Raw genomic sequence first — 11107 nt, 5'->3', positions numbered from 1 at the left:
AGCCGACCCCCTCCCCGGCTGCCATTTCACAACACAAGACGTCTGCGGGCCATGACTGGGAGCTTCATAAGCCCTCAGGAAAACACAGAGGAACAATTTCCAAATTGTTTGGGAGTGAGTGTAGCAGTTCCCTGAGGCGGCAGCAAAGCGCTCCTTTGCAGCTGCTGCTCCCGCTCTCTCTGGGCTAATTCTTAAACACCAGAGTGGGCCCATGGATTAGCTGCAGAAATGATCTCAGTGTCATCCCAGACATACCCACCCAGCGAGCCGTCACCTGCCTTTTTATGCAAGCTACTGTCTTTTCTCTAACAATGAGAATGGGGGTGGGGCGTCTTAGAGTTGATAATTCTCATGATTTTGTAAAGCCTTACTGCTCTCTCAGCACGCAGACGCCCCTCTCTCTTCACACCCGACCACTCGGCTTGTGCCTGCAGAATTGTAGCAGTCGCTTTGGGTTCTGCAGCTTCATGGGTCTGACTCCTCCCCTGCTCAGGATAAGATGGGCTCACCATCCCTCTCCATCTTCCTCAGCCCTGGACAGACAGTCCATCTATTTTAGAGCTACCCCCCTTCCTGCCCCCCCGCCTCGAAACAGCAGCCTTTTCCCAGGCCGGCTGGGTGCCCTGGTGAGGAATGCTGACAATCTGCCGTCCGGGGAGCGGAGCTGTCAGCATTACTTCCCTGCTGCTGAGCCCTCAGTCATCACTCCGATGAAGGATAAGCTTGCAGCCCGCTGCCTTGTGACAAGAGCTGTGACTTTGTCTAGGAGGCAAGCACTAGGAACGAGCACCAGGGAAACGTGGCTTAGTGGAACAGGAAATATTAACAATCTGTGATAAAAAATGAAAAAGGCAGCCAGTGCATGTCTAACTCAGCTGGAGGCGCCACTCCGTGACTGGCCAAGAGCAGTGACAGCTCCCAAAAAAAGCCAATAAAGGAATAAATTTTCCACTTCAAGGCTGACTTCTTTTAAAGGAACGGAGTAATTTTCCTCATGTTTATCTGTGTACGAGAAAAGCCCCCAAGCAAGGTCATCTGCAAATTGCAGTAGCTGCTGGCACAGGAGAGGGTACGGAGTTTTCAGCCCCGCAGCTGGTTTAAGGGGCTGTTGCGAAAGCCCACAGACTCACCCAGCTCTGTCACCTTCCAGCAGCGGGTTAGGGTAAGATGGTTGTCTATGAGCTACTACAGCTCTGTGCGTCAATCAAAATTTTTTTTCTGGTAAAAATACCACACAATTGGGCTAAGTGTTTCTGGCTAAAAGGATTTCTTTCATAACTCCTAATTTCTGAGTGAAATGGTCAAGTGATAACAGAATGGTAGAGAGAAAAAAATTGTTCCCCCTTTTCCCCCCCCCCCCCTCTTTTCTTCATGTGTTTTAGTTAAGGCAGTTAGAAGGCTGAAAAAGCTGTATTAATGCTGGATTCATATCTACACAGACCTTTCAAGTTATTATGGGGCTGATAACCTCTCTTTGTCCTTGTAACATGCAGTAAACAGAGGAGCTTAATTGCTGCTGAAATGGGTAACAACTCACGGATCCCTTCGCTCCTAGTACGTTGTTTGCACAGTACCTAGCACTGGGAATAACCAGAAGCTGATTTAATAACCTGAAGCCATTCAAAGGCTGTGCTGAATCCCATGTGAAACTTAAGTGTTTTGTCTTGCTCTTATTCCCACTGGGCAAGTAGCTGCACCATGGTGAGGCTTTTTTAAGGCTGGAACTTACCTGTCAGGTCAGTCACACATGGGTCTCCATCCAAGGACCTGTGGCACCAGCGGGGGGCTTGGACACTGCGTTTGCAGTTGGCTCTAAGGAAGGTCCCTAACAAAGCACAGAAATTGAAGGATCCTCTGCTGCGAGAGGCAGTGGTTCTCATGCAGGGACAGGGACGCTGCCTACAGTTGGAACGCTGCTCTCCATCTCCCAAGGCACGACCTTGGGCAGGCGGCACGGGCTCTCTGGTCCCGAGTTTCCTCTTCTCCAAAACAGAGATATGATATACAAGTGGGCTGAGAGCCTTGCAGAGAGGTGCTATCGCTGGTACAGGGAATTATCATCCCCAGGCCCAGGTCCAAAGCACACAGCAACATGAAGGAGAGCCATTCCCTCAAAGGACCCTGGCTCTAGCACCCAAGCCAAGAGCAGGCTGGATTTGTTCTCAGACTTGCAGGTTCACTGACATTGCTACATGCTGTACTTTTACCTTTGTAAATGGCAGTAGGTGCAGAAGATCCTGAAGGCTGAGTGACAAAGCCCAACAAAAATTACAGTTAATGAAACAATCCCCTCCTAAATGGTATATGACCCAATTCTTGAGCCTCCTACAAGTTATAATCAAAACCATATGTACAGTCATGAATATCAGAAATATTTACAAAACACTGACAAGATCTTAAAAACAAAAGCAGTGATTTCCTCATTTCCCTGGAAGCCTTAGAAAACATGCGGTAAAACTGTCCCATTTAAAATATTCTGCTGACCACAGAGCCCTGTATGCTTCATTGTAATGATTAGTCATTCTACACATATTTACTGGTTCGGTTCACCTACTATGGCTGGTTACAAATTATTGCAAGACAAAGATGATGAAGCAGGGTCAATAAAATCTTGTTTATGTGAAATGTCATAGCACAGTTTTACACAAAAAGGTAAACCAAACCCCCATCCAAACACCCATTTCCCCTGCACTGGTGGCTGGTATCACTAGGGACATCTAGCAGAACGACTTGGAATGGCTGTAAAATTGGCTAATTTAAAGTGTCTGTGGTGAGTCTGTATTGGGGTAACTGCCTCTGCTTCGATGTTTTCCTAAAAACCTAAACAAAGCAGAAAAATCCCAAGTACTTAAGCACAGAAGCCTCACCTCTCGCTTTCCCTACAAGTCTCCTAAGGAAAACTTTAAGGCACTGCAATCAAACCAGGCTGTTGACACCGAGCACCAGCTTCACGTGGTTGCCAGCTGGCAACACAACCCCATCTGTCAGTGCCTCATCTGGGAGCTCATGCCCCCCTCCTTGTAAATTCAGTGTGTGAAATAGGCCAAGACCCCGCGAGTAACTGAGCCCCATCGTGAGGTTCCAAGCAGCTCCCAGGTCCTTTGGGTGTCAGGACACCCTGAGGGTGTTCAGCTCTTGGCAGGACCAAAGTCACCATCTTCTGCTCTGCCCATCTTCAGCATGGAAGGCACCAAGCAGCGCTGTGAGCAGTGGGTAACAGCTGCGTGGCGTTTCCAGGGTCCTCACTTCACACATCAAACAGCCCCCAGCAGAAAGACAGAAAAAACATTGTCACAAACACCCACAATACCATTTAAAACGTTATAAATTCAAAATAAGCTTTTTTAAAAAAGACTGAAGTTGACGGTCTTCATAACAGTTGATTTAAAAACAAAACAAAAAAGAAAATACAGGTAGGTGAGGAGTCATTTAGGCACTTTCAAGGAAGGACTGAGATCTTGGTGCTTAGAAACAAAATTGTAAAGGCTTTGGTTTAGTTCTGATTTGGGTTCAGTTACAAAGAAAATTGTTCCATTTCAGCTGCGCTATGAATTCAGTGAAATTGCAAGAAACCGTTCTGGTCTAGATTTTGTTTAGGAGGGGAAAGACGACGTTTAGATTGGTCTTTCTTATTTTATTTTGCTTGGAAAACCTAGGCGTTATTCCATCTTCATATTCCTCTCCCCCTCACTTCATTGGAAAAGATGAAAGACCAGCAATGTCAGTGCCATCCTGATCACACACCATCACTACTGGCACAGATCATGGGCAAAGGTCCAGCTTCTGGGGTTTCATTCCTGGGTTTTCTAAACAGAAGAAGAGAAGCAGGCACTATTTTTGCAAAAGATCAAAATCTGTCTTAGTCTGGAAAAATTCCTGTTGATTTCAATGGATTTTGAATCAGCCCCAGATTTTATCTCTGTACCTTGTGTTGATCCCTAAGTTTCAGCATTCTTCCTGTCCTACTTTGGATCAAAGAAGATGTTCGAGAAAAGCCTATTAAGACTTTATTCCTCACTAGGAAAATAATGGCCCTGTTTCTAGGACCGTTTCATACGTACCACGAATATGTGAGCAGCGTTCTTTTATATCCTCTTAGTCAAAACTTAAAGCAGCGAAACACATTTTCATTGCATCTTTACAAAGACATTACCATTGATGCAGGAGCAGAAACAACAAGAAATTATTACATTCTTGTTCTACTATATTTATGCCCTTACAGAGATGTCTGTTTATCACTATTATTAAAAGCTCAGAGGGGACATCTCTAAAAGCTGTAAACAATGGTGGGCCCTCAAACAGACAACAAATCCACAGATGCTTAACTGGCTTTTCAAAGCTGCCGAGCACCAGCGCTTGTGAGAGGTCAACTCTTTAAGCCATCATTAGTGTATCAAATATTAAGCTCAAATGCCTACATTTTGGATGCTTACTATTGAAAAGAGAGCTTGTACTTGCTACAGCAATAGCTTTCTTACGGAATAGGTTACTGACATCTCTCCAGCGAAGGCAAACAGCACCAATTAGTCTAGGTCAATGCACACTGTGCCACAAAAGTTAATACACTTACGGAAGATGCTTAAAAACGAGGACCTGCTGCAACACAAATACACCTCAGGGGAGTTCAAGCCATCCAAAGGGCTGCAGTTCTGTGGAGACCCCAGAGCAGCAGAAGTCATCACATATTTTTTTTGTCATACCTCACTTCTTTTCCCACGCAGCTAGAAGAGAACGTGTCAGGGAATATGCCGAATGGTGGAAGTGTTCTTTCAGGACTACTTTCAGGTTACTTGAAATTCAATTACAGTTCTTCAGATACATACAAAAGAGCAACAAGGCACATTTAATGCTTCGGTTTAGATTCTTAATGTCACACAGAGCAAGGCATACACAGATACGAGATTATGAGCCTGAAGTCTGTGTCCCAAAGATGTGTTGGACGTGGACTGTGGCGCCAAGTGGAGTATTACTGAAATTAGTAGACTCTGCGTGGGTGCTCACACATTACACACAGCAAGAAGCAAAACTGAGGACTCTGAGCCTCGTAATTGTGCTGTGTATAAAGATTAATTGGAGCATCTAAGTGGGTCTTTCCTTTGGAAGGTATTGACACAGGTTCAAAGTGTTCCTCTTAGGGCCTTAGGTTGAGCTTAAGACATTGGAAAATCTCAGATCAGGCTTTAATCATAACAGACAGCCCACCCAACAACCATGCCTCCAACATATCAAGAGCTCTTTCAATAGATACCTCTTTATTTGAAATGGAATGCATCTTGAAAAATATGAAAAATAAATCACATCTCTCAGAAATCATTTATGAGTCATATTTACACACCATTTTTTTTGACGACACTGATATTTCTGCTCACATTAGGATATGCTAGAAAACATTTGGTACATCACTGCAGCTATCAGAAGCTGGCATTTGCATATCATGAACCTTAAAAGAAAAGGAATTACTTCAGGATATCACTGATGCAACATCCCCTTGATCTTCCTTTTCCCCCAATTTCTAAATTTTCTTGGTCACCACAGCTTGGATTTTCTTGCTGAATCTGCCCCTTAATCACTTTTTTTCTTTTTACTTAAGACATGTAATTTTGACCTCTTTATGAACTGACTGTCCACGCTTTTGCTACCTATACCAAGCATTTGCCTCTGTGTGTTTTACCAGCATTTTTGTTTGCTCTCTGATGATTTAATGATTTTACTTCAGCCACATGCTGTTGGCTTTTTTTTTTTTTTTTTTTTTGGTAAGGGGAAGGACAACCCGATTTCTTTGCTTGCAAAGCTCCAGTAAGATGGAGCACAATCTGCTGGACATACTTTCATAGCCATTGCTTACAAGGCAGTGCAGAGAGTATTTAACCAAGTAGCTCTAATAAACACTATGCAGTAGTAGAGGGGCAAACCAAAAAAGCTCCAGAACTACCTCATTTATAATACTTATAACAATGTCTTGGTCTAAAATTACTGTCAGTCAAGAAAAAAAGAAAAAGAAAAAAAACCCCAAAAACACAAACAAAAATCCATACAAAAAAAAACCCAAACCAAAAACAAACTGTGGAATTCAGAGCGTGAGAAAGTTGTCAGATTGTCCACGTCAGACAATTTAGCCTTATTTATAGTGACATGGCATGAGCCACACAGTCCGAATGTCCCCAGGGGGACCACAGCCAATTTGTTCCCATTCAGCTTCCAGGACACAGTTGGGAGGCACAAGGGGGAGGTTTGATCCTTGCACCCATCACACCAACTCGGGCTGCAGGCACAGGAACAGCTCAAGGTGGATTTTGTCAGGTGACCACCACTCATGCTAAGAGTTTGGCTGACACCAACATTTTTAAAAAGATAACACAGCAGGCAATGGCAACTGGCAAAAGTTGGTTGGTGAACTATATCAGTCCAAATGGTTTTGAGAGCATCCTTCAGACCACCTTAAAACAAGAAACACAAGGTGAGAGTGGGACATTGACCTTGAACTGCTGACAGAGTGGCAAATTTGAAGTGAAAGCTGTTTTCTCAAACCTTAATGCCAGTTATATCACTAAAATTGTCATCTTTCATTTTCAAAGTACAAATACTTCCAGAAGAGCAGTAACATTTCAGCTTTAGACTAGATCCATAGACTTTTGTGGCATTCAGGGGCTTGATTCCACTGAGGACAGGAACCTCTGCCTCTCATACAGAAATACATGTGTCTCTGATGACACAGGAATTAATGTTCATCAATTATATTTATCCATCAGTAGGCTAAAACATATTTTAGTAGGTGAGATGTCAGTGATACGTCTGTGTATCTGAAAAGGTGGATTAGTTACTCAGTAAACTGTAATTAATAACTCTAAAGAGAGGAGCCAAATTACAAATTACAGTCTATTTTGTGAGTCTTTGACTAGCTCATTAGAGAATCCCCTTGCAGCTCTAACATCCAAGCATTAGCAGAATGATAATGGCAGATGTACGGAGATGTGGAAATTGGCAATTACGACTGCCAAGACAGTGATCTAATCCTAGAAGACGCAGGGCACCTTTGATTTCAATTAATCTCAAAGTAGTAACGTCATTAGGACAGCTGTAATCTACCACCCCAAGCCTGTCATGCAACCTTGTCAAGAGCCAGATCGGAAAGAAGCACTCGGGAGTAACCACGGAGGACCACCATTCAATTCTGCACCACGATGTGTTTTGCATGTCTAGGTACGTGACCTTGACACCTGGGGGCAAAGAACAAAAGCGGAGGGCTAAAAGAGACCTTGACTTGTTCCTTATGGGACGGAGCTTAAGCTCAGGGTGCAGAGGAAGGGACCATCATGTGCCATAGCCAATTCCGAGATCTTCCCCTGGGCGTCACTTCAGTCTTTTGCTTTAAACACTTACAGAAACAACTTGAACCAAGAACGGGGGACTTTTACAGTCAAGCTACACCTCAGCCACACAAACAGAAAAGTCCTGCATGTGTGGCTTTGATTTTGTTTACATTCGTGTAACTCGTAAACGGGCCAAAAGCAGTTTTCCTCACCACCTGAGTTAAAATAGCTCCACGGCTGCAGCTTTTTACCTTCAACCAGCGATACTGGGCCACATCGCTCTGTCCCGCTTACGACCTTGCCGCTTAATTGACACCAGAGATCCGGGCTGTAGCGACACACACGAAACCACCCCTCGCCTGAAGGGCCCCGTCCTAGACAGCACGCAGCCTGCGCCCGGCGCCTCTGCAGCGGGCGAACAGCTCCAGCCCGCTCTCGCCAGCATCGCCAGCCAAACTCCCACCGACTTTTAAGAGGCAGAGGAAGACACACCAGCTGTGCAATTAGCCCTTTGTTTTCCAACTCCATGGCTTCGTCAACATTTTTAAGAGGCGAGATCGCATGCCTCTCTCAACATCTGACAGTGCTAAACACCAAAATTAATCTAGTTTATCTCAGCTAGAGAGCAACTTTCAGCTTATGAAAACTGTGACCAAAATAAGCCATTTGCACACTAAGACATACATAAAATGGATTTTTAAACTAGGGGCTACTTTAATGCATGACATTTAAAAACCGCCATCAAAATTCAACGCAGGTGGAGAGCCCAGATCGCTTACAAACCGACGGTGTAGAGAGCACCCTGAACTTGGACACAACGAAACGTTCAGGAATGCCTCTGCGCTCTGGCCCTCCAGCCTCAGCGCAAGAACACCAAACCGGGCACTGGGATCCAGCACTGGGGATCCAGCTGCAGTTCCCGTTACCGCAGAAGTTGTTGGTCGGGTTCCCCTCTGCTTGCACATTAGGCAGACTGGTTTTAAACTCAGAGTGACAACCAACGTTATTTTTTGGAATAACCAAGTGTGAATAAGTTTTATCATCTTCCACCATGCATAATGCTTTAAAAGAAAAATTATTTAAAACCCAGACTATAGTTGTTATTCTCGTTAGAGAAAATAGTTTTTGTATGTGGGACGGGTTTCAGCCAAAATCCAAACTTCACATCACATTTTCCATGTTAGCGTAATGCAGCATATTTTGGGTGAAATTGAAGAAAAAAACTGAACAAACCTCTTGTCAAATCACGCGTGGCCGAACTACCCAGAACTTTTTAGTTCTTTTAGGGAGCTAATGTACATACTAATTTTTTTCCCTTTGCATTTTTGATACGGCCCACATTCAGAAACATCTTGCAAATAAGCCTTAAAAAAACCCACCAACAAAACAACAAAAGAAAAACAAAACCAAACAATCCTAATAAATAAAATAAAATACATTAAAATAAAGTTACAGTACATCATGTGTCCTAGATGTCCCATCACACCAAAGGATCCTTTCCAAGGTTCATAAATAATAGATTTGAAATGCTTCTCGGCACCGAGGGTGGCAAAGCAGCAGCGGCGGCGGCTGGCGGGGGTGCCGGTGGCCGGGGTGCCGGTGGCCGGGCCGCTGCTCCCCGCAGCTCTGGCGTTTGCCCGGCTTTCGCCCAGCCGAAGTCCGTCCGCGACGGGCGCGCTCAGTCCCGCTTCCCCGCAGCGCGGCGTCGGCTTCACCTGCAATCAGACAGCACAGCGCGGGGCCGTGAGCCGCAGGAGGGCGGCGGGAGCGGGCCCTGCCCGCCGGCAGCCGCGCCGCGGGGATGGGGACGGGGACAGGGCAGCGGCCGGCTCCAGCCCGGGGCACCCGCGGGGCCGGCGGCGGCGGGGGAGCGCGGCTCGGCGGCCCCGGGCCGGGAGCGGGTCCCGGGAGCGGGTCCCGGGAGCGGGTCCCGGGAGCGGGTCCCGGGAGCGGCGGCCCTACCTGCGCTAGGCGGAGTTGGAGGCGCTGCGGAGGCGCGGGCCGTGGGGCTGCGCCAGGTGCTGCTGCTTCTGGCGGGTGGAGCGCACGGCCAGGATGGCCTGGCGGTTCTTGTACTGCACCATCTGCAGCGTGATCGCCGCGTTCCAGCCCTGCTCCTGCGCGCACCGAAAGTCGATCTCCTTCCCCTCGGCCATCACCACCGTGAAGTACACGTACTTGCCCTTCCGCTCCACGCAGTCCACCGTCTTCATGTTGGAGAAGTGAAGCTCCTTGATCTTGGCCGCCGGCTCGGCCGGCAGCGGCTGCTGCTGCGGCGGCGGCTGCTGCTGCTTGGGGGGGATGAGCAGCAGCCCCTCCTCGGTGAGGATGCAGCGCTTCTTCTTCCAGAGCTGCAGCAGCCCGTCGCTCCGCTTCTCCAGCACGCCCTCCTTCACCGCCTTGCAGCCGCTCTCCAGCATCCTTCTGGCAGGGGCCGGCGGCCGCCGCCCGCGGGGGCTGGGCTCGGGGGGCAGCCGGCACCAGCCGAAGACGCGCCGCCCCGCGCCGGCGCCCAGGCGGAGGGTCGGCAGCGCCCCGGCCCGCAGCAAGCGGAGCGGCTGCCACCCGTGCCGCGGCGTGGCGGGCGGCGGCGGGCGCGCTGCCGGTGCGGGCGGCTGTGGCGGCGGCTTTTCCCTCCCCTCGGCTTTTGAACGCGCCTTTCCCACCCCAGAGTGACACCCAGCGGAAGCGGCGGCTCCTCCCGCCGGCCACGGGGAAGCCCAGCGCCGCCGACGGCGCGGCCGCTGTGCGGAGGGGGGCGGCGGCCCCGCCCGGCCTGGGGCGGCCCGGCGGCGGGGCTACGGGCTGCGCTCCCCGGCGGCGGCAGCGCTCCCGGTCCGGCCCGGCCCCCCTCGCCGGGCAGCGCCCCGGCCGCCCCTCCCGCAGCGCGACAGCGCGGGCAGGCGCGACAGGCTGCGGGAAGGGCCCCCCCGCCGTGCCGCGCTACCGGCGGGCAACCACGGCCATCAGCCTGACGGCTCGAACGCCCCTCAGAGTTCCCCCGCTTTCACCGGGGTCCCCCAGCAGCACGTGCTGGGAACAACGAAGCCCAGCCCCCACCCCCCGCCCATCCTGCGCGGTTTTGCTCCAAGGCCGGCACGACCGGTACCCAAGCGCTCGCCGCGCTCCCCCGAACAAAGGGCACGACGCGGCCCAGGGCTCCAGCCCCGCGCTGCCCCCCACTGCGCTGGGCAGAAGCGGCTCCTACTGCATTTATCAAATAGACATTACTCAAAACTGCTGCAGAGACTAAAATAAGCAAGTATCGGTATGTCACTTCCCAAAGGAAACACCACAATCTCAGTACTTGGAAATCTTAAAAGCAGACTAGTCAGAAAAACAAACCCCAAACAAAACCAAACCGGCAGCTAGCACCATCTTGCTCGTTGTTCTGCTCTGTTGCTACACATTTGTTGTTTGGATTCTCCCCTGCAGTTAGCTTTTGAATTCATTTATTTGAGTAGAAAAGTGACCTAAGGTTAATATTAAACTCTAAGTCCTTTGATGTATTCGATGTAAATTTGGCTGACACCACCGATGTGAACAATGCTGGAAGTTCCATGCCATGTTTGAGAGCAGTTTTGCTAAATACGAGTTTAACAGCACCATTAAAAAATACTCCTCACAGTAATCCTGGCAGCTAGGAAGCAGGACATGCTGTAGCATAGGTCAGTGGGAGCCCATTAGAAAAAAAAATAAAATTAGTATTAGTGATAGCTTTAATGGAGTTTATCTCCAAGAACATTTAAAAAAAGATTTCCTCTTATATTTTCCACTTTATCAAAACTAACTTTAAA

At 48.5% G+C, this 11107-nt stretch overlaps 1 protein-coding gene across 2 annotated transcripts; it reads right to left on the bottom strand.

Moving 5' to 3' along the window:
• Positions 1-2140: 2140 nt before the first annotated feature.
• Positions 2141-9984, bottom strand: PHLDA1 (pleckstrin homology like domain family A member 1). 2 transcript variants are annotated; one of them, XM_056341543.1, is made up of 3 exons: positions 9273-9874; positions 8769-9025; positions 2141-3245 (listed from the first exon to the last, which is right to left on the bottom strand). In XM_056341543.1, the coding sequence occupies exon 1, from the start codon at positions 9728-9730 to the stop codon at positions 9278-9280; it is 453 nt and encodes a 150-aa protein (XP_056197518.1). In that variant the 5' UTR covers positions 9731-9874; the 3' UTR covers positions 2141-3245; positions 8769-9025; positions 9273-9277. The 2 variants fall into 2 exon arrangements, with proteins under 2 accessions (XP_056197518.1, XP_056197519.1); XM_056341544.1 differs by lacking the exon at positions 2141-3245 and having other exon boundaries at positions 5169-9025; positions 9273-9984.
• Between the last annotated feature and the right edge of the window lie 1123 nt (positions 9985-11107).

The sequence above is a fragment of the Falco biarmicus genome, chromosome 5, assembly GCF_023638135.1.
Source record: "Falco biarmicus isolate bFalBia1 chromosome 5, bFalBia1.pri, whole genome shotgun sequence".
NCBI lineage: Eukaryota > Metazoa > Chordata > Aves > Falconiformes > Falconidae > Falco > Falco biarmicus.
Note: the sequence above shows the minus strand (reverse complement) of the source record. Positions and strands in the feature narration are given on the sequence as shown.

What these genes read in the sequence shown, in the direction of transcription:
- PHLDA1 (XM_056341544.1), bottom strand. Translation starts at nt 9,730, where the DNA reads ATGCTGGAGAGCGGCTGCAAGGCGGTGAAGGAGGGCGTGCTGGAGAAG.